General features: G+C 40.4%; 1 protein-coding gene across 1 annotated transcript in view; it reads left to right on the plus strand.

Moving 5' to 3' along the window:
- The first annotated feature begins 12,394 nt into the window (after positions 1 to 12,394).
- The window catches only part of LOC311275397 (matrix metalloproteinase-17-like), an 87,332-nt gene continuing 71,994 nt past the window's right edge, over positions 12,395 to 27,732 (plus strand). The window contains exon 1 of the mRNA XM_084383925.1: positions 12,395 to 12,881. Within this exon, the coding sequence (XP_084240051.1) occupies positions 12,732 to 12,881 (150 nt within the window). The 5' untranslated portion in view covers positions 12,395 to 12,731. The remainder of the gene's footprint in view (positions 12,882 to 27,732) is intronic.

Here is a 27,732-nt window from a genome sequence, read left to right on the forward strand (position 1 = left end):
GATGCTTTCGGATGGCGGCTGACTAGACCTACAATCCCAAAGCATCAGTATTTGACAAGTTGGGAAACCCAAAGCATCAGTATCACTATCTTACCAACAGGAACTTTAAGTTTCAACATATTTGTAGTTTGCCAAAATGTACATAAGCATTAGCCGACAGGAGTCTTTTAAGCGTGGAGAGGCGGGTAACCTGCTTGGAGGGGTCAACCTGTGTTCAGAGACCTAGAGTTGCACTGCATAGCTAATGTTTGATTTCAAAAACTCAGAGCTATCTAATGGAGCTCTTTAGGCTTCAAAGGCAACAACTTAAAACATTATCCTCTGCAGCTGAACTAAATCCAAATATTTAACTGTTCACACTGACATCACAAGTCTGGACTCAGCAGCTTCTCAGCAAAAGATAAGAGGGCAACAAGCTCTAATTCCAAACACAAACCTGACTGTCACTGTACGGGATGTCAGGCTGATCCAAAACATCCCACTTTTCCTGCCACAAGGGAGCTGCTGGACTATCAGGTTGACTCAGATCTTCTTGTCTGTGTACCTAAGGTTGACATCTTGTGCAATTTTCAAACAGAAATTTCAGAAGCTCATAAAAAATGCATTACTCAAATTTCAGTACCTCTTAACGATATTTTGTGCCACCCAAGACAATTCAGACGTGAGGTGTACTCATTAGGCAGTTTGGAAACCTCCCAAACATTTCTGTATTTTGGTGAATATAACAGTCACATTTCTCTGGCCATGGTTTCAGACCTCTGAATCGCTGCCCACATCTGTTCTGCAATTCAAATAGGCCCAGTGTTGTGGCCCAACACCAGATGTTTCCACCATTTGACGAAGTCAACCAAGGTCGTAATAAGAATGTGGAAGTTTTCTAACTAAACCTAGCTACGTTCATGAAATATAAGTGTCAGAGGAGAGGAGAGATACATGTGGGTGAGATCAATGCAGCTATACAACCTGTAGAAATAACTGTGACATATAACTGACATATCCTAGCAACTGCTACCACAGCTTTCCATTTTAGCTAAAAAAAAAAATGGCATTGTCACTGGCTGTGAGTCTTATTGTTAAGCTCTTTTCTTGCATTTCAAACACACATTTTGCATCCAAAATGGATCATGATGAAAAATTAGACATGAATTAAAAAATATTACATAAAAAAGATAGAACCTGAACAGTGTGTTCAGACCTAATGCAATGCATAGCTAATTTTAGAGGTAGAGTACGTCAATGGAAAGATGCAATAGATGCAAATCTTGTGCGTATTTGCACTTAGTTTCAATTTGCACAAAATATGCGCATATCCTGGATGTTTATGAATCTGTTTCACAAACAAGAGAGAGAGATGAGGCAGAGATAGAGAGACCAGAGCTTAACACAAGCACACAGGCAATCCCCCACAGACACTTTCTATGCATCTATGCTATTTAGTTAATGTTGGTGAGAAGAGACAACAGTCCAGCAGCAAAATACTGCATAGGCAAAATTCACTAACTTGGTCAATGTCAATTAACTTTTTCTCCCGTAATGGTTGCTGACTCTTAGGGTTGAGTAAGTACTCAGTTGAAACCAGACCCTGCTACAGAGAGTATACTTCATACCTATAAGAGTATCATCCAAATAACACAACCCAGTTGCCAGATAAAATGTTGGCATTTAACATTTCTTCAAACGATGGATGCTTTAACATTTTTCATGTCATACGTACCATATTGACGTTTCTACAAAACATGTCATATCATGTTCACATTATGTGTTTATGACTGGACTTTTATATCTTTATATCGGAAGGTGGAGGGGATGGTGATGGAGTTACAGTGAGGTAAGATGGCTATCACTGACCGCAGTTCAAGAAAGCCTTTCAACCTTTAGGCCCTATGAGGTGAAAAAGCTTCCACAGCTTCCACAGCTGACACAAAGCAACCACCAAGAGACACCTTCAAAACGACCAAATCAATGGGATTATTTAACATAAAGACAAAGAAACAACCAGGAAACTAAATTAAAACACAACACTACGTGATCCCATGCTGAGAGGCATGGAGAGCAGCAGTCCCCACTCTGGAGTGGAGTCACGAGAGCTTTTAAGCACCTCTCCCAGGCCGGGAGCACCTCATTAACAATCAAGTTGTAGCTAACCTGAGCAGAGCAAGAGAGGACAGGAGGGGAAAAGGGACAAACTGCATCGGGAAACATGCAGTCATAACACCCCCACCCTTGAAACAACAAATAAATAGTTTTTCAGACACCAAAACAAAAACACAAATACAAACACATTACCATTCACTGTGGCACTAATATAGAGTTCACTGTGACAAATTACCACCATGCTATTCATTCATTGAAATTGAAAATTAATAGGAGTGCTACTTACCAAGGCTGTATGTAAAATACAACTAAGCTGAAAGCAAACAGCCCTCTCAGAAAGTCTCAGAAAATCAACACCTCACTACCACTGAGCTTGTGGACCAATACCCGATTGCACTCAATTGGGACAATTTTCCAGCCACGTTTGTGGTGACAAAAACAAGTATTTTAAGCCAAAACATGATCTTTTCCTAACACTTACCAAGAGTTCTTTGTGCCTAAACCTAACCAGACCATAAGCACAGGGTTGTTACAACATAAAAATTGGAAAATTTAACTTAAAGAACTGTAAAGTTTCAACATAGCCATGATTTACAGAAATATACACTGCCAACATTTACTTTGGCAACTGTTGAGTAATGTGTTGATATCCATACTCAAAATGATTTGGTTTATTCATTCAAGTTTATAAAAACTTGTTCTGTGAATAGTCCTCTTACTTTTGTGATAAAGAGAGCATTGCAATCCTGAGGTTGTTCTGTAAATGGGTTTCTAATAAACAATAAATATAGCAACTTCTGATCTACCCTTATCAATCTCGGGCTTAAATTATCAAATTCTAGTTGCCCCTCCCACCTCATGTTTAGGTGCCACCCACTTCCTGTCCAAACCCTGCCCGTTCCGAGTACGGATACGGTTACAGATCAAATTGGTTAAACAGATACAGATAATGGTGCACTCACTTATTCTTTACTAACTCTACATAGGAGCAAAATAGACAGATAACTCCCCATAGCGGCCAGTAATCTGTGGAGTCTGCCAAGAATCGAACCAAAAGGCTTATTATTGAAAAATCTTTTCATTACAGCTCATTAATTAAACTTCTCTCAGTACAATGGTTTACCAGGCAGTGAGTATGATTGATAATGAGATGTTAGACATTGTTAGGGAAGCAGAGAGAGAGTGAAGGACCTTTGCATGTAGTGCCGCTGTAGGAAACTGGAGGAGAATTGATAAAGTTTCAGTGATGAATGATGGTGCCAACTCACCTGTGCATCCCGTTAAGGAGCAAGGAGAGTGCTGTTGATCTAAATCATTGATGGCTCTCACTGACGGCTCACGCTGAGGTCCTACAGATGAGACAAACAAGTTCCTTACACAGAGCACGTTTTCTATTAGAGCAGTCAATGTAACAAGAGGGGAGCAGGTGTGGGGCTCCTTTCACTGCTTCTACTGCTGTAGCACTGTCAATACAGGACCCCATCTTTAGAGGACAAGGAGGGAAACCAGTTCTGTGGTTACAGTGGTTGCACATTTCCTCCTTTCTAATGTTTGCATGCTGAAAGATTATTTGTCTTACTTCTTTTGTAATCTCACATATGTTGCATGTAGTTTACAGGGCTTGGTTCTAGGTACCTAAAAGAATATTTGGAAAATTTAGGAAACATGCAAATTCACTTTTTTGCCAAGAGTTAGACGAGAAGTTCGATACCACTCTAGTATCTAGCCATTAAATATGAAGCTCGAGACAGGAAATGGTAAGCTTAGCTTAGCATGAAGACTGGAAAAACGGGGGCCAATGGCTAGCCTAGCTATGTCCAAAGGTAACAAATTTCACTTACCGTCATCTCACTAAGTAACACGTATAGCTCGGGAGGCAACCGACAAACCGCCATTCCGACATTAGGCCCTAATTGTCGGAATGGCAACACTTAAACCTTTAATGAAACATCCCATCATTCCGACATTTTTTGCCTCCTAAGGTCGGAATGGTGGTATTTATTTCTTTTTAAAACGTGTTGCCATTCCGACACATCTTTTAAAAGGGTTAGGGTTAGGGTTAGGGTTGTGGGTTGCGGATTACTGTGAAACTTTGTTGGAATGCCGTGACGTTCGCATGTCGGAATAGTGGTATGTCGGAATGGCGGTATGTCAGACTTTTGGGATGTCGGAATGCCAGCATGTAACCGTATAGCTCGTAGCACGTTTAATGCTGTACAAAAACACAAGTGTAAAAATGACAGGTTGTAGTGCAGCTTTAGCTGGGCTGTAGTTGTGTTGGTAGGCAGAGCCAGGCTGGCTGTTTCCCCCTGCTTCCAGGTTTTATGCTAAGCTAAGCTAACTGTCTCCTGCACCAGCCTCATATTTAACAGATAGATATGAGAGTAGTATTGATCCTCTTATCTGACGCCAGGCAAGAAATTGGCTAAGGGTAAGTGTCGAAATGTTGAATTATTATTTTAATTTGCTTAAAAGGACAGTATGTAACTTCTGCCACTAGGGGTCTCTCAATCAAAACAAAACAAAAGACGTAAGTAACGTGGGGATCGCATGAGTTGGAGTTGTCATCGTCATTGTTGAAAAACTACAATGCTGATGAAAATCCACAAATGTTCACAGACGAGATGATGTTTTAAAGTTTTATTTGTGTTATGTTCAATCTCTTTCACTGACATCCTTCCTCACTCTCTGACTGTCTCTTGGAAGTTATAGCAACAGGTGGCCAGATAAAACCCACCATCACCTTGAATGAAATTATTGATTTGTCTGAGTTTTGAACATTGTTGGCAACTCAACAAAATATGCAACAAAGGTCTTGTCAAGTTTTAGACATTTATTATCCCAAAAAATCTATTTTGATATAGCTATATATAGTATAAATAAACTAAACTAGAATCTGAATTATACTAGACAAAGTGCTTCAAAGCCTGAATCTGGCATCGATTCGGACTGTCCTTAACTGTCCATTATTAATCAAAGTGTCTTTGTGTTGGAGTAATGGGAAAATCTGACAGGTTTGCCCCTTATAAAATCTTCCAGAAACCTTATTGATCCCTCATGGAAAGACTCTAAAAATGACTCTGGTGCAGGTCTTAAATGGATACCCAGGTATTTGCAGAGGACAAGGATGTAAATGGAGATACATAGCCAAACTGATTAGTTTTATGATGGTGTTAAGAATAAGGAAGGAGCATTATTATTATGGTTATGGCTCTGCAGCAGCTACAGCAGTTCATTGTTGTCTGAATGATATGTTAACACACACTGAGTCGTCACTGTAACACATGTAAAATAAAAATGGTGGAACGCAGCCCTGGAGGGGTTATTATAACGAGGCCCTCATGGTGAGAGGAGTGCAGTACTTCATATACTGAAGTGGCACTTCTGTAGCCCTACATAATTCCAGCCCTTCTCTCTGAATGAAGCATTTTTTATGACTATGAAAAACAAGTATGGGCGACTGTTTGGCACGTGAAACAATAATATACTATTTAGATACTGATTTAGTGCCGGGTCTTTCACCAAACATTAACATTTAGCACTTATCTATTGCTGTCATTGATTCAGAAGCACTTTAAACTGAGAAATACATTTGCAGAATTGAAGCACAGGAAAACTTCTCCACATTCAGACATCCCCAGAGTAGCAGATGTTGGATTTGCATTGAAAAAATCAGAATTTTCTTGACCCACGAAGACCAGTAGCCTCTCCGGGGTCTTTATCTGTATTATTATATGCAACACGAGCTGAAGTGAATAGAGAATTATTTCTCTAATGCCCTCTGCTCCCTCTGTAGGGGACAGGAGAAAAACTGCATTTTAAACAACTCGAGAAGACTCCTTTTGTATGTAAGAATAATATGTATTTTTCCTGTGCTGCTGCTGCACCAGAGTGAGTCTGAAGAGAGCAGCAGGATCTGCTCAGAAATGTGACAAAAAATGCAGTCTTTTGAGGGAAAAAGAGTTTAGACACTATGACTTTGTGTGTGAGGATCAGTGTGCGAGAAGCCTTTTAGCAAATCCCCTCTCTCACCCGCATAAATAAATAAAAAACAAAACGATTGTTTACTTATTTGCTTTGAACCTGGTGGCACTCGTGTATGACTGACATGGTCTTTTATGCCAAGAGATCTGAGGTGAGTTTCTAGTCGATTGTGGAGTGTCATGGAAACGCAGTGAGTGGCACGGCTTGAGATTTTCACAACAACTCGAGTAACTCCAGTGCATGTGCATTGTATTGTATTGTACAGTGTTCTGAGGAGTATACATTGTTTACTTGCTGCTCTCTGACAAATTTCTTCTCTTCTATTCAACAGTTTGGCAAGAAAATGTAATGTGTAAGTCAGTTGCAGCTTATTTTTGCCAAGTCATTAACTGTTATTACTTTAAAGGTGCCAGATGTAAGAATCGGTATTCATGCTCCAAACAAATACAGGCAGCATATCACAGGATAACTGCTAACTGCTGCTAATAGCTTTCTTTTTATACAACCATGACTGCAGCTACTGTTAGCTTGTTAGCTCAGTTAGCCATGCAGCTGGCCGGACTACCAGGGGGAGTGTTGGTGTTATCGCCGCTAGAACACAGGGGCTTTGGACTGTTACAGGAAAGAAGTTTTCTGGCTCGGGGCTAGCTGGTTAGCATGCTAACTTCTGTAGATATCTCTACATACATATCTGAGACATAATGTCAAAATTGTTATTTCTTTACATTCTGTTGATAAATGTATTTTTTAATGTTCTGAGCTAAAATTCTTACATGTTGCACCTTTAATCAAAACAATTATATATTTTGTGAAATAGATATGGTCTTGAATGAAAAGAAAAAAGATTTTCACAAAGAGATGCTTTAGAGCTCATGACAGATACAGTAAGACACGTTATTACTTTTTATTTTATTCTATTTTATGCTTGATTGCATTTTCTTCTCTTTTTTATTCACTCCATAATATTTTAATTGTTTATTTTAACTTTTAGCCATGATAAATAGTTGTTTTTGTTTCTTTTTCAAGGTAAAATAGGTTATTAATGATCATTTTTAAAAGTTTTGGGCAATACATATTATTCGAAAGCAGTGACACGGACTGTGTTTTTGCAAACTGAAAATAGTTGCTATTTTTCAACAAACCAAAAACTTGATCTTTAATTTTGTATCCTCCTCATATGTAGGATCTGCCAATAATGTTTCCTCTCATTTCTCAAAAGGGTGATGGCGCATTAACAGTTAGAGCCTCTAATCTGTGGAACAGTCTGCATATCTTAAAGCCAAATCTGAGATCTTAAATCCACAGCAGTTTTGACTTTTAAATCTGCTTTAAGTTCCTTCCTTACAGTGCACAGGTGGTGCAGGGGTAAAGTTTCCCATCCAGCACCACGGAGGCCCACGAAAATATTTTCTCAGTTTGGTAGCGTGTTCCATCCAACTAGCCGTGCTTGTGAGTGGGAAGCTGGTTCAGATCGTTGTAGCTGCGTTACCGTTATAAATAATTGACTGTATAAAATATGGACAGAGCTTTCTGGGTCTGACATGTGAAGCCAATGGAAAAGTGCCTTAAACCTGCACTGGTTTCAAAAAGAAGTCTGATTGTATGTAAGCTTATGAGAAAATGACTCTACTTCACATTTAATTTATTACCTCAGTAAACAGTTTCCGAATAATTCCATGATCTCAATCGCTAGGTTCAAGTCTTCCTAAATTTAGCATGGTGTTCATTCTGTACATTATGGTGCAATTTAGACTAAGATAGATACAATGAAGCAGCGTATCCTTTGAGACTTGGCTACCTTGTGATTGTGACCCCAGAGTGGACCTTTCGTCCAAATATGGTTACTTCTAGCTCAACAAAACCAAAATGACGACAGAGATAATCCCAATTTCCAGGCTTCAAAATGGTACTCCAGAAACCAACAGGTGATGCCAATGTGTTTACACTTGTTTAAACTTCTGTTAGTTTGTTATCTTTACTGTTCATTTGTGATGCTCCTTTATTGTATGACCCCTTTAGTTTTATCGTGATGATTAATATTACTGGGAACAGCATTTCCTTTCCTTTCCAGCAGATCGCTAATGAGAGGTAACAATCTTTACATATATCATAGTTTAGAGTTTAGTTTCAAACAACAAGCTGAAGTGAGACCTCATCACAATTTACATATTGATTTATGTGCCATGTTGTTGTGTTCGAAAAAATGCTGTGACACCAGTAGCCCTCTTTATATAATTTTTCAACCCTGCCCCTCAAACATCCGGAGTCCACCACTGTCACAATGAACCACCAACAACATGAGAAAGGTTATGGATTTTACTTATGAGTATGCTTAAAGTTTCTAATATTATGCAGTGTGTACAACAAAAACACAAGCAGACAGGAAACACTGGAGACACAAGTGTGTTACATGCATCGCAGGTCACTGGCTGGAATCAAACCTGCGATGGATGCGACCATGTGCTCCACATAAGAAAAAACTTTTAATTAGGGGCTCCATCTCCACTAAAAGTGTAACAACAGTGTAAAGTAGATAAGACAAAGAGATTAATGAATGCCATGGTGGTTTATAACACCACAGTGTTAACTTGACTAATGGGAGAGCCCATTAAGCAGGGCTGACAGTGTGAATACAAAATAAGAGAAGGTATGAATTATGTTATTAAATCACAATTAGAAACACTGCCTCCATCATCAAACAACATTCCACTAAGCCACACAAAAAACATTCACATTGCTCCTCCGTAATACTACCTGACATGATGCGATGGTATAGAAAGATATTTGACAACACCCATTTATCCTCAAGATATTAACCTCACCAGTGCAAGAGATCTGCAGCCAACTTGGCACAAAAATGCTACAACAAATATTAAAATGCATGTGTTACAAATGGAGCCAACAAACTCTATTCAGTCCACGTCTGCAGTGGGCAATGGGTTTCCCCATAATTATATACTGTGACCAAAGGAAATGAGCTAGATTTCATTTTTAAATATAGTGTAGATGGTGAAACACTTCAGGTGCACACTGACACGAGTAAATGGAAGTTTGAACTTTCTATAAATATAAAATTAAATGACTCAAGCTTCTTTATTTGTAGACACTCAGATGCCACAATTATCATAATGTTGTGGCTATACGACAAGTCTGACTGAGACTGGAGACAGTTGAGTTGAGAATTTTTAAAGGAGACCTATTATGCTTTTTCATTTTTCCTTTCCTTCAGTGTGTTATATAGGTTCTTGTGCATGTACAAGTTCTTAAAAGTGAAAAAGCCCAAGTCCCACCAACAGGAACTCCTCTCTCCCACAGAAAACACTGGTCCTGAAACTCCCCCGTCAGTAGCCCCACCTTTAATTCCGCGACTTCTTCACATCACACTACGTCACCATGACGCACATTTTGCGTCATTTATGTCTATATTCACGGTCGAAGTGAAGCTAACCGAAAGCTGAAAGCACGACAGAGCCAACTTGAGACATGGTGAGCGGTGCTGGCTCAGGCGAGTGTGAGCTGACCAATCAGAGCAGGCTGGGCATTCCTTAAAGAGACAGGAGCTAAAACCGACTGTTACAGACAGAGTGGGAATACAACACTGCAGCACCGGACAGTATGAGAAAACTGAGGCGTTTTTTGAGCATTAAAACATACACCTATTCTAGTTGCAACGCAAAAAAGAACATTATGAATCTGAAAATGAGCAGAGTACATGTATGTCTCCTTTAACACTGCAGAGTAAAAAAACCCATATTTTTCATGCCTTTCTCCTGTGGACCAGTGATGAATGACTGCTGTATTGGATCTATATAAGAAATGGAACCAGCCAAAGTATGTATGCATGTACGGCCCTTTATGACTGATTGTTGATTGATCATAAAATGTTCCTGGATTAGCCTGTGATTTATGATAATATTACCGGGAAATGTGGAAATAAATGAACAGATCTCTCCTCAGAGGAAGCAGAGAGAGGGCTGATGGAGTTGTGTTATGCATAAACTCCCTAATTGTAATGTTTTCTTGCAGATGATCTCTTCAGTTCAGCAGACGTGCACTTTACTGTCATGTTCTCTAAAAAATGCAAAAAAAAAGTGTAATGAGGGATACAAAATCTTTGCATTTCAGAGACGTGAACTTTTTTTTCAGTAGAGTATTTTAATTGGGTGTCAATTCATTCCTCAATGTTTCCCAGCTCATTCTGGAGCCTCCGGACTTTAACGCTACAAAGAGCCACATCATGTAGTTGTCTCGACCTTCCGGTGGGAATACAGACATAACTGTTAAATCTTACATAGAAAACTATTTGAAATGTAAATCCAACGATTCTTGCAGTAGATCAACTGATAAGCGTAATTTGTGTACGTGGGTGCTCGTGCCCATGCACTCATTATGTGTTCCTTTGCAGTCGAGCCATGACGCTGTGGTATAATAAAGGAGAACTGTGAATCATTAGTAACAGTGCAGTGGGGTTAAGGAGGCTGTCTATCAAAGTAGATACAGAATAGTTAAGATGCTTGCATGTGGGTGGCTGCATGTGGGTGGGCACCGAGGCGTGTGCATGCGTCTGCATCATGATTCAAGACTTAAATGGATAATTCACCTTGATGTTACGGAGGCAGTTAGAGGTGATTCTATACAGTGCTAACAATAACGCTTTACTATTTAAAATTCCTCCTGGGAAAAAAATGTCCTTTTTTTCCATAGGCAGGTCTGAGTGCAGTGATGCAGGGTCACCTTCAGGTCAGCACCACTATAACTAATAAGGATTCAGTCTGGCTTGAGGACATTGCATGAGGGTGGATAATTACCATATTGGGGGCTTGAACTTGGTTCCTACAGTTGAAGGATCTTGCTCGTCATTAAGCCGCCACAGTTGTCACAGATGTCCAAAGTTTCAAACTGGGAAAATAAAATGTAAATGCTTGTTGTTGAAGTACTGCCAGCTGTAGACTTCTAATCGATACTGGGCTTTCCTTTGACTTCATTTATTTTAAATGAGGATTTTATGACGCTTATTTAACCTTGGGCACGGCAATCAGCCTTGTCAGTTAGTCAGATCCAGGGAACAAATACTGCAGCACTGGGCAAATCTGTTTGACTCCGGAGGAAACAGAAATAGTAATTATTATCTTGATACCAATATTATTAGTCAGCAGAAGCAGCTGTTATTAATCACCCTGTCATTGTCTATTTTCCAGCATCATATTACATAACATTACTGCTGTTCCAACACAGCACTCCTTTAATTATCTTCTTTAGGACGTGAACTGTTTTGTCTTTTCGATGAGTCAAGATTAAAGGCCAATGAGATTAAATGAAAGGGCCTCAAGCTGAATTCAAATTCTCTCACAGCTGTTTAAATAAAGTCAGAGAAAACCTCAAAAGCAGTGGAGGGGAAGTTTGAAAATCCTTCTTCAGAATAAAAGCATGAGGAAAAGTATCCAAGTAGATCGGAGTAAGGGGGCCGAGTATATTTTGTGTGGACATGTGTCTTTTATACAAGAGTAAAGACAAATATGCAAACAAATATAAAAAACAGGCTGCTGTATGTTTTTATTTATTTTTAAATGATTATGTTTGGGGGCATGGTTAAAAAAATGTCTGTAGCAGAATATTTATGTTTTGGGCAATATCTAAAACAGCAGTTAACCAAATCTATGTGAAACTTTAAAAAATGATTGGCCTATTTCCTTACCTGTTAATATAGACTGTGTTTGATCAACTAGCCTATTTAAACTTTTTTTTTTTCTTTTTTCTTTGAAAAAAGATTGGTACCCATCACAAGTTCTTACAGTGATGTGATGTTTTTTGTTGTTGTTTGTTTGGTTGGTTGTTTTTATAAATGTTTATATTTAGACCCAACAGGCCTGTCATAGGCCTATTTATTTAGGCCTACATTGAGTAAAAACAGCAGACACTCGTACTCTTATTCACTGTAATCAACAATTGTTTGCTATAATTATGGCTTCTATAAATTAAACATCTCTGAAAATTCGAGTTCATCTGGTATTCATCAATATTTTAATTTTTTTAATTTTTCATAAATTAGTTCAATCACATTGGTCATTTATATTATCATATCAGTAATCATGCTTGGAAGCTTTATCCGAGATAGGTTTTTTTAAGTTAGAGCCCCCAAATGTTTGGTGAAAATAACATTTATCATTTATCACAAGTCCAGCAGCGACGAATTTTATTTTGATAAAAGCGTCCGGAAGTTGAATAACGTATTTCTGCCGGCTTGCGTTTGATCTCCGCTGCTCGCGACACAACCGCGCGCAGCTGCTTTCATGTTCCAGCGCTCGAGACGCAGCGACGGAGAGGAGAGGAGAGGAGGCTCGAGCTCCTCGCTCCGGGGGATATTACCTGTGACCGGACGACAACACGCAGTTTACCTCTGATTATCACCACTTGGCTGAGAGTTCCGGGGGCAGTTTTTTGCGGGACACAAACTGCTTTAATGCTCTCAAGTGTTTGTTTATTTCATTTTTATGTTTTACCGCCGCTGGTTTTCATGTGTTTTATGTGTTTGCGCTCAACAGTGAGGTAGACTTTTTTTTTTTCACGCGAGTGTCGGAGTGCGGTTGATCCCGTGGATGCGGCTGTCGGGGTCGGTGTCTGAGCCCTGCAGGAGCAGCCTGTCATAGGGCATCATGATGTCTCTGGCTGTTCACAAGTGGATGAGGAATATTTCTCCGGAGATGCTGCCGCTGCTGCTGCCGCTGCTGGTGCCCATATTGTGGTTTTTACCTCTGACCGGAGCGGCTCCTTCTGCGACCACCGAGCAGCTGGACACCGGGGTGGTAAGTTTTCTTTTCTACCTACTTATGGAGAAGCGGGAGTGGGGGTCGGAAGTTTTTCTGCCTTATAGCACCAGTGGCGAGAGGTGGTGTGTATACCATAAGCTACTGTTGTGGGGCCGTGGGGTTTTTTTTCCTCCTCTTCCTCTGTCTACTCATGAACGTCCAGGAAAGAGCAAGTGCTGTCTTCTCCGAGACTTGCTCTGAATGTTAACACCGCTCTGCAGTCCAGTGGTGGTAGACACTGCATGATGGAAGAGGCTCCCTGAACCCACATGAGAGAATATATGAGGTTATTTTAAAAGGGCTTTTCTCAGTCCAGCCTGTGAAAGACCCGATGCCAAGTTGCTGTGTTGAAAATAAAGGATCACACAATGTAGTCTGGTGTTGCTAGATGAATCCACCATACAGGCAGCACCACTAATGAAGGATGTAACCAAATATGAACTGAAATCCAACCCCATATTTATAGTGTACAGAAATATGTAACAGATCAACTCAAAAAACATCTAATTATTGGCACATTGGATGCATTATCTTATGTTCTTGTTTGTGTTTTGCATGAGCGATGAAGAAAGCCACACAGACTGTAAAGTAGTCAGTGTACATCACCATCACCCGAGACCCACAGCTTGTACAGCATACAGAAGACTGAAGTCGAGTTGTAAATGAACTCGTGTGTGGAAGTTTATACTAACGTGTTTGTGTATTCGTGCCATTTATCCTTAAAGATGGTTCGTTTATACAGAATTTCCAGTCGAAAGTTTTCTGAAATTATCGTCTTCGGGATTTCATCTTCAGTGCAACATCAGTGTTTTTTTTTGGTGCTTATCTCTCGCTTTCTTTCAGCGCTCAATCTCTCCTCTCTGAAAGCTTCACTTGGGGATTAAGTTTTTCTTAACAAAGACTAAGAACAAGCGCACTAAAATAGACCTCATTCTATTTCTTTACTTATTTTTTTTGGTTCAAGTTTTCCCTCCACCTTGAGGCGGTGTCCCTTTCCCCTTTTTTTTTCTTGACTCGCTACTTGCTTTCTTTTTTAACACATCTGGTAGAGCAGAAGCTTTGTATTGAGATTGTATGTGGGCCATCATCTTTAATCTGTCTTTGACTGTGTGTGGGCGAGACAAAGAGAATTTCAGTTTAAAGATATTTAGGCAATCTAGGTTTGTACAAATGTTACATAATCTAAGAAGTTGTTCTTAAGAGAGCAGCACACGCAATAGGCCCGTAAGATTATGTTAATCCATGTTTTCTCTATCAGTGTGAAATACCCAGACTCATTGCTGAGGCCTGATGCCAACAACCCTGACATCAGGACACGGTCTGCTGCGCCTCAGCTCTGAATCAATTTCTTCAGGTTTTCCAAAAGGTCAGTTTGGCCACATCTGACAGGTTTTTCATCACAACCTGACCCGTACACACTTCCTTCCTGGTTGTGTAGCTTTGGACTAAAACAACCAAAGCCTCAAAAAAGGCCGAACTTGGTCTTAAACTTTTGCAAAGAAGGGTAGAGGATTATCATCAGTCTTAAAGTAAAGCTTCCAAAGGAAACTTAAGATGTGTGTAATATTTTCACATAAAATTGGCTTTGTTCGCCTGCAGTGTAACTTTATAGGAAAACACCAGATGATACGTCAGAGAGTGAGGAAGGTAGTCAGCGAACGTGGCTAAATGTACTGTGAATAAAACCTTTATACATCACCTGGTCTGTGAACATTTCGCCCTGAGTCACGTCAGATAGATTTTCATCTGCAATAAAAAAAAATAAAACTACTGCTTCCATTTTCAGTGTTTTGAAGCAGCAGAAATTACATACTGTGTACAAAAACAAACAAACAACCGACTGTAGTCAGTCAGGTCTGTGATCGACAATCAGCTGACAGTAAATCAATGTAAAAGTCTGGCTGGCCCCGATCACCCAATGATTATTAGAGGGCTCTGATATCTGTCTTCTTTAGCTGGGCTCCAGGGTGCGACTATTTGGTCCCACATGCACCCAAAAAGTGCGACTAAACATTTTCATTGGTTGCACCAGTGCACCTGGGTTTAGAGGTTTATTTATTTTTTAAACAATAGAGATTATCGCAATTTCTTGTTGCATGTGATTTAAATGAAGAAATTTACTTAATTTGTTGAGAAATTAAGTGTATTATTGTGTGCACCTAAATTATGTGCTGGTGCACCTAAATGAAAAAGTTAGGCACACCAGTGTGAAAAATAAGTCTTGAGCCTGGTTTAATTGTTGATATTACCAAAGAATACAAAAACTTAGGAGCCTAATTTATTTAAAACACGGTTGAAATGACATGAATGCGCTCAACTGACATTTCAACCTGACTACAGATAATAGGTTTTTACCATTGTATAAACTTTTGTGCAGTAACAGTTGCACAAACTTTTCTGTTTCTGAAAAATTGGGTCGATCTATGACTCGACAAACACAGCTGTATCATCAGATGAAATGCTGTAGTAACAGCAGCGATTTTCCTCCATTTACGATGGCAGAGAAAAAAATACTCACCGTGGAAGCTTTCCTGCATTTCTAGATAGAGCTATATGATACACTCAGTCCAAAGTGGTGCTGCAGCCTCAGTATAGTCTGAGGGCCATTATTCTTGTTGTGGTGTCTGGGTTGCCTCGCTCCACTTCATGTGCTACTAAATGCAAAACAACACTCCGAGATAAGTGACACACACCTGAAAAAGTCCATATCTGTTCTATAGACTCGCACTAAATGTGTCTCTGGGTGGAGGTCACACAGTTCATTCAATTAAAGTTCCCATTCTCTCTGATGTTAAGGATCGTTTCCCAGCTTATTTGTTGAGAGGGAACCCTTTACACGATAATTTCACACTGGCTGTCAAACTGGCAGGCAGAGTCTGAAAATTGTTTTGACTTTTTTTTAATATAAAATATGTTTTTCAAATTGTGAATGAGAGTTAAAAAATCAACTATCTTACAAACAGGAGCTGTAAGTACACCTGCGTATGTTTTAAAGAGGATGCAGTAAGAGCTATGGCGGCAATATGTAAGGGTCTTTCATCGAAGCTGCTGTAAATAACCTCAATGCTGTATTCCCTGTTGTCTCACTGGCCTCCATCGGTCTTGGCGGTTGTGTTCATTCCCGGTCTGGCCGTTGTTGCTTGGAGGCTACTGAGACCTGCTCCATTGCGTGTTGCCGTGCTCCAGTTCTGGGGCCTCGTTTATAAAAGTGTGCGTAGGATTCACGTCAAATAGTGGTGTACGAACAAAATACAGAAAGTGCTTATGGACAAAAATGTTTTGATTTATAACAGTGTGCACACACGTCCTACGCTGGTTTCCCTGTATACATCACAATCAACTCAAAATGCGGTGCACCTTTTGCGGGCGTCATGTAACACTCGTCATTGCCTATAGTCAGTGAAGTGCCCCTACTTAATATTCATTCACACTGACTGCATGAAGATGATCACAAAAAACGCAAAGAGAAAGGGTAAAAAAGGAAATTTCACACAGTGTTAAATCAGAGTCTTTCTCTGGAGGTTGAGACAAGGAAAGAGATGTTGGCTGGTGGAAACAGTGTGGAAATTATAAATGCAAAAAATTTAATTGATTGATCGCAACATGAGACAGATGCTGCTGGCTCAGAAAATAAAAGTTGTCCAACATTAAAGAGGATGACAAAAGCGCACAGCCAAGGTACAGAGGAACGAGGACACGCAGCCCACCCACCTCGATGAGAAACTGTCTGGAATTATTGGAGAATCCCTCCTGAGTGGAGATGGGGTAGAGCTGGACACAGAACACAGAAAGACGCACCATGGCTCAAGTAGCGTCATTAGTATCCCCTTATTTTGAGTGAGTTAACCATTCACATTCGACTTGTGTTCAAACATTTATTTCCACAAACAAATGGGACATTTTCTATTATTTTTAGTTCCTGCGTGCTGGTGCTATAGCTGAGCACGCAAGCTGAGTGCGTCCAGCCCCACATCTCTCATAATTTGTTGATTTATTTTACACAAAGGTATCAAATTCAAACTGTAGGGGGCCCATTTCTGCCCCACTCTCCACCAGCATTTCCCAGCTCGGTAAACCTCCACTTCCTGGCAGCCCAAAGCTCACGGAAACCACATCAACACTCCTCCAAGCTCCCAGCCCGGGTAGAGTCAGCTAATAGGACTGCTAGCTGCAGGGCTAACTGAGCTAACTAGCCAGTATCAACTACAGTTGGCAGCATTTAGCAGTGACTCTGGTGATTAACTGGCCCCTATTTGTTTGGAGCATGAATTCAACAGGTGGCCCATTCTAACTGTTCCTACCAAAATTTCTAGCATGGTGGTTGTAATGTGTTTATAGTCTCTTGCATGTAGAAGAAGCTTCAGTGGAAAATAAATCTATGGAATACAAACAGCCAAAGAAACTATTCAAAACCAGTAACCAGTTCCAAGTATCATATTCCACATTTCTCACCTTGTGCCCACACTTTGAAAAATGTGAGCATCTGAAAAGTTCCTTGCTTTATTCTTGAGGCAAAATGTTAGAACCTAACCTGTGCCTACAAACCACAAAGACATGAAAGTGCCTTTCAAGTTCATCACTTTCAAACCAGTCACCCGGCTTGTGTAGTTCTTATGAGTAAGCAGGTGGACTGATCTTTGTACCATGCCTGCAGGTCCAGGACAGGTCTCATATGTGCTATTTCTTTTTGGGGTGCCAAAAAATAGCAGGAATGCAGACTCTCTCTTCTGTTCTATAAAGAAGACATAGAAAAGGCAGTCTTTGTAGAAGCTCCAAGGAAAGGGCGATCTCCTGGCTCCTGTTCAGAGGCAACATGTGACTCCATCACTCTGGAGATCAGAGGCGGTATTGAATTTTAAGTCCATAGCTATCTCACAAAAATTTGTAACCGTACCATGCATTGAAAGGCCCTGTTAAAAGGGACTACTTCAGTGAAGTAGAGCCCATTGCAGCATCTTTTTAGAATTAAGGGAAGAAATTTAAATTCAGACACACAGAGTTCTCAGTCACCTGAGAGCAAAAGGGTTATCCTGCTTTATTCATTGGAAAAACGGAGATTCTGATGTTTAATCACCGATAGCAAAGCCAATTTATCTACACAATGTAATCCAGCTACAGCCGCTAGTTCATCGTGAGGGACAGAGAGCAAGTATCAGCGTCGACAGCTCTGATGATGATTAGTCGGCCAGTGACAGATTTCTTGTCACGGGTGCAGTAGGGGAGCCATCCGACATACAGAGAGCATCACTCTGCGCCACTAGAAGGGCTATAAAGTACAGATATGATCATATGATTGCACACATCAGTCTCTCTCCACAGTGGATATTTATGTATGTGTGTGTATTCGAATTCACGTGTGGTTGTGTGTCCACGTGTGTCCGATCATAACTGCTATTCGCTGCGGACTTGAAACACGAAAACAACCATCCAACCACAAAACAATCTCCACTTAATCATCGCTCCTACACAGTCCCTTTACACCTCACTGCCACGGTGCTCCATCACTTGGCATTTAGTAGAGAATGTGAACTTATGTACGGTGTGTGTCTTCTTAACAGCCACACGCTGAGTCCTTAAGTAACTGAACCGCACAGTCAAGCACAGATCAGAGGTATTCACTTTATAGCCTCGCTTCTATCCAGTTTGATATATCACCGCATAGCGACGATTTGCAATTTCAGCACTTGGGGGAACTGAGTCATACCAAGTAAAACGTAATACGCTCTGTGTTTTCCTGCTCATCGTATTATATGTTCCTCGTGAGGAGTATTTTCTCCACCGAAACAGAACCGCTGAGCCTCCCAAAGGAACAATTTGCATGAACATTCAGGGCATTTGATAGACGAGAGCGAGCTGGACAGATTAGCAGCTGATCAATAACCTCAATTACTGTATAGTCAGCCACCTGTGGGGTTATATTCATAAAAGAAACACGACCAATGGTCCTTAAACCTTACAGACTGTGTGTGTGTGTGTGTGCGTGTGTGTGTGTGTTCCCTAGAAGGACATGCACACTCCGTCAGTTCATTTCTCACTCTCATTTTCCTGTTTAATTTCTTCAATGACACCACCATCTGGCATTAATTCCTCTGGAGCAGTAGGCTCCCACTCCTCCGCCACTCACTCTCCCTCCCTGCATGACATCAAAATGATGAGTTCTTATCAGGTATTGAAATTGTGTCAAGGACCGCAAAAGAGAAACTAATTATTTTCAGGATTATGAGGTAAAATAAGGTTTCACCTTATCAACTCCAGCAAAAACGCCAGTATCCTGCTCACTGTTTAAGAGAGGCTCATACATGGACCGATCAACCTATCTTGCTGTCAGTCAACATATCAATAGCCCTCGTCCTTATGAACGAAAATTTACTATCACACCTGGTTGTAATCCCTCTTTCTGTCTTATAAATATCCAAGCAACATTTGTGCATCTTTTTGGCTACCTGCCATTCTTCCCAATGGGAAATGAGGCAGAGTTCATTAAATAGTTGCCTGTATTATTCATGACGGTTATGAAGCTTTAGTGGACTGACCTTGACCCCCATTAAGGCAGTAAGGTCAGTGACATTTTTCTTGTGTTATTTATTAGTTGTAAACTCACAGTTGCATCCAGTGGAAGTTGTGTTACTGTTTTGTAATGAGCTCTCTTATTTGAAACATTCGCAGTTCTTCTTACCTAAATTTTACATTTATATTTATTTTCAAATATACTTGGTATTCTGAGAGGAAAATCTTCACTACATCCATATTTGAAGTGAATAAGATACTTTTAGGACATAACTGGAAAGAGGAAGATACAAAAAACAGTTTTTGACCTTGGACTGAAACCATTAAAAAGTGGTGAGGTATTCTGGAACAAAACTCTTATTTTGATGTTAATGTCCCACCAGGATCCTTTATTTTTTTTTAGATTATTCCAACACATAATTCCTCAATGTAAAATGGCAATTTACAATCCTTTTTACATGGTTAAGAATTGCAAGGTTGCTCGAAAGAAAACGTAGATAGGGCTCACTAATACCCATGAAGTTTTCAGTAATTAGGCCAATAGTAAGTGCTGAAGAGAACCATAACAGGGGCTCAAAGAGCATTCAGTGATAGCTACATGCTCATAGAAGAATATCGCCTCACTCTCCGCTGCTCGAATCCCAACTCATTTGCTTCAAGTACCATTAATCCTTCATCCTCCACCCAACAATGGTTCAGGAATGCAAGATGGAAAATGTTCATTTTAATAATTCAGTTTTTGTTCTGAAGGGTATAATGGGGAAATCATTTCATTTCCAAGCCCTGTTTTTCATACAAGTATTCTGGCAGCCAACAGTACCACTGCCCTCATTCCTGCAGTGTTTGCCTGAAAGTTGTGTACATTTCTACAGCATTGTCTTCAGTCTCTTCACTCTTTCAGTCTTTTTCCTTCAATTTAATCTGTGCACTTCAAGTAGTTCACATGGTTCTTCTGATTACAGACTGGAGGCCCAGGGACACAAGAGACTCAAATAGGAAATGGGGTGGCAGTGACAAGCATGTGCTAAATGAAGAAGGTGAAGATGTTTTCCCCAAGAACATACTAGAAACATTTCGTCTTTGATTTATAAGCAACTATGAACCTAAACCATTGATTGTACATTAAGATGGACAAAATGACAGCTCCCCAAAAGTGAAGCCAACACATCTGGATTGCCTGTTGGTGGCTGGCTATAATATAGGTCCACAAAAATTACATATTCTTTGTTTGGTTGATTGTTAGCATCAGCCAGAGCCCATGAGCAGAGGTGGGAATTGTGGAGTCATCAAGTCATCTCCATGCCATGTATTTGTTCTGCTCAGTCACTGAACCAGGTGCATTCACTAATTAGCTCACCTTCCTGGCTGAAGAGCTGTGCTGATTGGACTCAGCTGGTTTAGTGCATGAACAGAACAAATACATGGCATGGAGATGACTTGATGACTCCACAATTCCCACCTCTGCCCATGAGTAGAGAGAATCAAGTCATTGCCATTTACTCCATTGGACCATTTTTTTTTCAAGATCGTAGAGACTTGATAGTTCCTGGAAGTTAGCTGCAAATAGTTGAGGCCCAGTACTGTAAATCAATCAATCAATCAAACAATCAATCAATCAATCATGCATTTAAATTGCCTGCTAAATTCCAGGAACTATCTGAAGTCTCCATGAATCACGTGACAATTGGCATTTTGAGCCTCTGTTGTCACGACTCTCTACTTAAGGCCCCTGGCATTAGCTACGTGGGTAACAAGGTATCCAGGATTGTAAAAAAAACCCTCTGGATGCTAGTTTCCCTGTAAATCTACATTCTCAGCCTGAATCATTATGATACTTTTAGCACCACTGTCCCACTTCCATCAAGCTGTGTGACCTTCTGTCTGCAGAAATGCATCTTGGGACTCGTATTCAGGGCGAGGAGATTATTTCAGGAACAGTGTCATGTGGGAGAGGACTTGGATGTTGGAGAGAGAACATTTCTCCATAAAGATTGACAGAGAGTGAATGTTCAGTGTGTAATATATAGCACATCCTCAGCATCTTGGGAAGAGGGAAATAGGTCCTTCAATCTGCTCCTCTCCAGTCTGCCACCTCAGCCTTGTTAAGTGTAAAAGTTCTCCAGGGACATGCAAGTTTCGGAGAAGACTGTCAGCATTGCTGAGGAGTTTATGATTTTCCTCTGAAACCAATTCAATAAGGGTCTCAAGAGCCCTGACACCTCGTTGACTGCCACTGTTGCATGGCGTTGTGGGACTGATGTGTGGCAGCTACAAGACTCCTGCGTGACACTTTCAGACAATGACAACACATCGATTTCCAGATAAAGTTTGACAGCACAAATTCAGAACTTGATTTACTGCAGGCGACCCTCATGTTGAGTGGAACAAGTAGAATTGCAAAATAAGTCTCACAAGGCTTTTGGCCACACACTCAACTTCAGGTGAAGTATAGTAGTATGGTGTTGGAACGACCATCAGCAGTCAGGAGGCAAAGGTCCTTTTTTTTTCGGCAACAGAATCCAGATGTATAAAGTGTTTGTTTTTTTTAGACCAAGAAAGACTTGGTCTTTTTACAGCTTCCACAAATGGGGGGGGGGGGTTTGGCACGGAGACGTACACAGTGTGCATAGTTGCCATGCTGAAAAATCAGATGCAGATATTCCATATTGCTGCATCGCATTTTCACATCGCACTGATGGGAAACAGCTTTTAGTCTCAAAATCACCAAATTGGCAGCAGACTGACTCTGCACTCGAAACAGACGTGTTTCTGAGACGTCTAATCCCCATTTCCACCAAAATACAAAGGACAGTCTTTTTACCCGCCTCAACCTGTATGAGCCCATTTCCCCACATGTGCACCGTGCACGCTGCTCAGGGCACCAGAATAACTCAAAGTCTGGTAAAGCCAATTTCAAGGTCATGACCAGCGGTGCTATGAAAATAGGGCCCTCCGGGTGTTGAAACTAGCCACAGCCAGACATAGGGATTGGCACTCTGGTGTTGATTGTGGCAAATGCAATACTGTGAAATTGTGTCTCAGGAGCAGAAGAATGGGGCATTTTATCTTTATAGAGTCCATTGAGGGTATGTACATTTACCTATGGCTGAATGTGAGAGTGGAAATCTGGCTTGTGTACATACACCCAGAACCATGCATATGCATGGCTTCATAAATCAAACATAATAATGCATTTTCCTGCTTTTGTTTGCACACATCATTTAATCCTCATTGACAGAGAGTTTTGGCATGGTCAAGTGTCAGACTAGGTGAGTTTACAGAAGTAATGGATCGAACTGTGTAAGCAGGAATTACTCTTCCTCAGCTGCATGTGATCTCTCTCCCGTTGGCTCTTACTCATGTCATGACTTACTGTATGTGTGTGTTAGAAGCATGCTGGCTCACTCTCCGGCTCCCCATGTAGAAAAACCCAAATTATGCTCCGTATGGCTGTCCAATTTTAACTGAGGCACCCCACCCCATTCTAGTCATATCAGATCAAGGTTTTTGGTTGCCAAAGCTATTCAAAGCACTGACCAGATCTTGTAATTATGGTGGTTTCTGGAGTGGTGCTGCTTGCATGTTAAAGCTAAAATAATCCACCCGCCGACTGAACTAAAGGAAACCCCAAAGCAAAACAGAGATCCTCTGAAGTTTGCCTTCTGAAACAGGCAGAATTGTAATAAATACAGTATGTCTGTGTGCATGCAAGGAGGAAGAAAGAGGTTCTTGCTTCTCCAGAGGAAGATGTGTACTGATCTTCATCGCTGACATTGGCAGAGGAGTGATGGGCACTGCCGGCCCAAGGAAAAGAAAAACTGTTTCTGTGGGAATGTTTGATCTGTGCTTTGGAATTAAACCTGTCTGTATGTCTGAGTGAAATGAAGAAAGAGGGGAGGAAGACAGACAGAGAGACAAACTGCACAACTGGGAGACGTTGGGTGTTCAGCCAATGACTGTGAGTTTATTAGAATCATAATAAAAGCTGGGATGTAATAAGCATTAGCACATAAAAATCAGACTTTGGTATTGAGAGCAGAATCGCTTTGTCCCACCGCAGCACACACAGTTCCATTAATTTGGAGGGTGACTGTTACATTCAAGATCGTATCTTGAGGTGCCCATTAGCTTGGCAATTATTCATCGGCTAATTAAGTATTTGCAGTGTTTTTTCTCTCTCCAGCCCATGGGAGACAAACAAAAAGACGTATTACAGTTAGTTTCTCCCTAAGTGACAATTAAACTAATTACATATCCTCAACAAAAGTAATTTGCCGATCTGACTGTTTTTCCAAATACTGTGAAGTCCACTTGAATAATGTAGAAATTACCTCAAAGTTTAGGATGATGATTAGAGAACTGAAGTTATCTGGAGCAGGTAACCAGTAGAACCAGGACCATATACTTATCTCCTTGTCATGATTCAGTGTCTTGTTTTCTTTTACTTTGATATTATGCCCACTGTCGTGATTCAGTGTCTTCTTGTTTTTCCTGTTTTATTTTGTTATTATGCCCTCATGTGTCTCTTGTGTTTTTCCCTCCCAGTGCTTTTCTGCTGGCTTCCTCACCTGTTCCTCTTCCCACCTCACTCCACCTGTTCTTGATCCCCTCGTTAGTGTCTGTGTATATAGTCTTTGTTCTCCCTTGTGTTTGTCAGTTCATTCCATGATGTTCCCTGTTATGTCGTCCCTCCGTGTCCCTCTGTGTCGTCCCAAGTCCCTTCCTGTGTCCCGTGTCCTGTGTAAATCCGTGAGCTCAGTGTTGTTAAATGTTACTGTCTTGGTCCATCTTCCCCTGTGTTGCCTCCCCACATTTCTTCCCAGTGTTTCCTCATGCCTCCCGTTTTGGTATGTTTCGGTGTTTGGTTTCTTGTTTCTTGTTTGATTTGAACATTGGTATAGATTTATTGTGTTTTGTATTTTCTTACAGTTCATTTTCTTAAAGCTCACTTTTGGTTCCCCTAGTTCCCGCCTCCTGTGTGTTGTCTGCGTTTGGGTCCTCTTCTCGTCTAACATAGTGTAACACTCCTTAATTGATGTTTTGATTTGAAGTTTTGCGATTCAATATTACAATTTATTGTGATTTTTCTTTGCTTTTTAACACAAGACCATGGGAAAAAGTTGAATCATATACTTCCAGAGTGCATATGTTGAGTCATATTACCAGAAACAAGTGGTTTTATCTGAGCAGCATCATTGCTATACTGCATATGAATTGTAGAGTAAAATACTTTTTGAAGTAATCTGCCTCATTTATCTGTTTCTGCTCATCAAGCTAGTTCTGTAGGGATACTAAATAAAATAAAAAATATGTTTATACTGTATACTGTATATGTACTGTCCTCTCCTGTCACACAATGTCTCCACCTAGTGGTGGCTGTATTTTTTTTTTAAACAGACCGGGAAAATTTAGTTTGAGTCTTGACCCTTGAAGGTTGCTGTAGATGTCCAGTGTGGTAGAGTATTAATGCTGCAGTGTAGCGAGTGAGTTAAAGCCGGTGTAAGTTATGTTGTGTGTTTTTTTTTTTATTATTAGAATAGATGTTAAATTACTCTTATATTCCAACAGTAATCACTGTTTTAAAGAGGCAGTCCTGTCTGCTCGTGAACACAGAGCCGGATCATCCTGCTTGCTGCTATATCTGGCAATCACCGATGCGGTTTCATGTGCTGACGTAGAGAGGAGGGAGGGGACTGCTAACTGCAAAATGAACAGGCTGGCTTCATTGTCACCTACAGTAGACATTAATTCAGTGCCTCCAAAAGGAGGCAGGAGGTAGAAGTAGGCCAAAGAAGCTCAATCTATTCTGAGTGGTAATATGTTTTAAAAAATGTATCAATAGTTGACACTTGTGTATTGATAATGTCTTGCAAGTGTAAATATTGTGACATGTTTCAATATTACTTTTTTTTTGTCCCATCAATTGGCATCCCTTAACTTCTGGTGCTCAGTTGCATATTTATAGGAAAACATTTTTTTTTTCCGCTGTGAGTCTATTTTGATCGATACGCACGGTGGTGCAGAAAACTCCTCAGTTTGAATTGAAAGTGCTCCCCAAGCATCAGCCGCCAGCTAATCAGCCGACTACTCACCTCATTGTTCCGATTATTTTAATACACCATGATGAAGTCTCATCTAACTGATCCTGATGAATGTAATGTTAATCAGGGACAGCCATTCTGCCCCTTTATCTTGTTTAGTTCAACCAAGTTGATTAACTGATCCTGATAAGTGTTCTGTGGTTCTTCGAAAGACTTTATTATCCTGACTGATAAAAACATCACTCTCTTCATAGGCATTATGAATATGGTGAACGTTGTCATTATGTAAAGTTGAAACAGAGTCTTCAGCCGTTTCTTTGTGGTCGAGTCTGGGCTGTCATTTTGGATTTTCCTGCAATCCTAATGAACACAGTTTGGATTTGACAAATTGAAGAGGAAAAAAGGAGCTGGAAAGGAGTCGTACAGTATGCAAACTGGGTCATGGAAAGATCAAATATTTCAGCAGTACAACTAACATTCACATTACACTTCTCCACCTGGAGCTAGAGGAGTTGTTGATGCCAAGCAGAGTGCCCTCGAGCAAGTGTCAAAGCAACTTGTTTTATGTCTACTTTAATATTCACACTTTTAGAGAATATGCTGAATATATCACACGACCTTAGACATAACCCTAAAGCTTGGCTTTTGCTTGTTTTTAATCACAACACTGATTATTGTAATGTAATCTAAAGAGACATGATGTGATTTCTATGCAGAAATGGATAGTGTGCTATAGTTCACTAGAAATCTGAGCCTTTTCACAGGCTCTAGCTGTGTATTGATTTTATGTGAGTGGCCGGTGCTTTGTATGTTCAGACTGAACAGGGCAGAGTGTCTGCAGAGAGACAGTGAAAGTGACAAGACCAACATATGTGAATGCAGACGTTAGCAGTAGCATTGTATCCTTAGTGGGAAATCGCACTCAAGGCCAAACTTTGAGTGAACTCTGACAAACAGATTTATTGTACAGCACACAAGCCCAAAAATATGTGATTTTTAGGGTTTGCCCCTTCAAATGGTATACAGCAGCTATTTGATGAAAATAACTGATCAAAGTCTAAGACAATTGGTGCTGAATTTTTAATGACTTTAATGATTTTTTTAATGTTTTGTCATCAATTCAATAACAATTAAATTCAGATTGATTTGTCATCCATTTAAATGAATGTCCAAGAAATAAGAACAACTGGTCTTTCACAGTCCACGTGATGTGGTTATTGACGATTCTCTCGGCTGTGATGGTTAGCATCTCCCGGATCTCAGCGGCTTTCCAGTTGCTCATCTTGACGTCCACGGATGAAATGATGAACTGACTGCTGTGATCAGCTGTTTCCTGCTTTTAAAACTCCTGGCTGTGGGTCGCACAACAGTGCACGTCATCGACACCTCGCCCATGTCACGCAATTGCTGGGACATCGACGACTTGGATTTACATAGCAATGAAGGTGGCAAAAAGTGTACCCTCCTAGGCGTCATATTGGCAGAACAGACCCCCAATATATCGCGGTCTCTCTAAATTCGCGGACCTAGCCGTAAAAAGTTCAGCCAAGCTGGTGGGTTGCTGTCCAGTATAAAAATGCTTATTGTTTCACTTGTTATCTCTGAACAAAGTAAAAAAAAGTTTCACTTTTTAATCTAAGATAAAGAGAGGCTGCAAACCCTTCAGGCTGGAACCTTTAAAAACCATAGACTGTACAAAGAATAGTGGACAGAGCCACCATGACGTCACCCTTTGGTTTGTGGACGACAGTTTTGAAGCCTGAAGTGACCAAATTTGAGATGATGGTGCAGCTGGGGTGGATATGCATTGCTATGCTGTAGCGAATTGTCAATCACAAGAAAGCCACGCCATCAAGCATACCCTGCTTTATCATCTAAATGGGACCATAATTTACCAAATGAACATCATGCTTTATTGAAGAAGACTTGAAACCAGTGATTGAGACCATAAACTAATTTGGAAACTGTTTACTGAGGTAATAAATCAAATGGGAAGCAAGGTCATTTTTTCATAAGCTTTTTTAAACCAGTGAAGTCACACCTGCTGGAAGGTTTGAAAGAATGCTTCTGCAGTGGCTTCAAGAAAGTTTTGAAGGGCATTTTTCATGAAAACCTACTTTAATCATTTATAGATTTTTTGTTAAGTTGATTAATTGTCCCACAAACAACTGATTGCTAATCAACCAATCCTTTCAAAGGTAACTGTATGTACCTTTTATTCCTGTGGATGCTTGAAGCTATTGTCTGTATCAAAGTGTGATTGCTGGAGTGCTTTGCAATTTCTAATGCATTTTTAATGC

Source organism: Pagrus pagrus, assembly GCF_965226575.1.
Source record: "Pagrus pagrus genome assembly, chromosome: 19".
Taxonomy (NCBI): Eukaryota; Metazoa; Chordata; class Actinopteri; order Spariformes; family Sparidae; genus Pagrus; species Pagrus pagrus.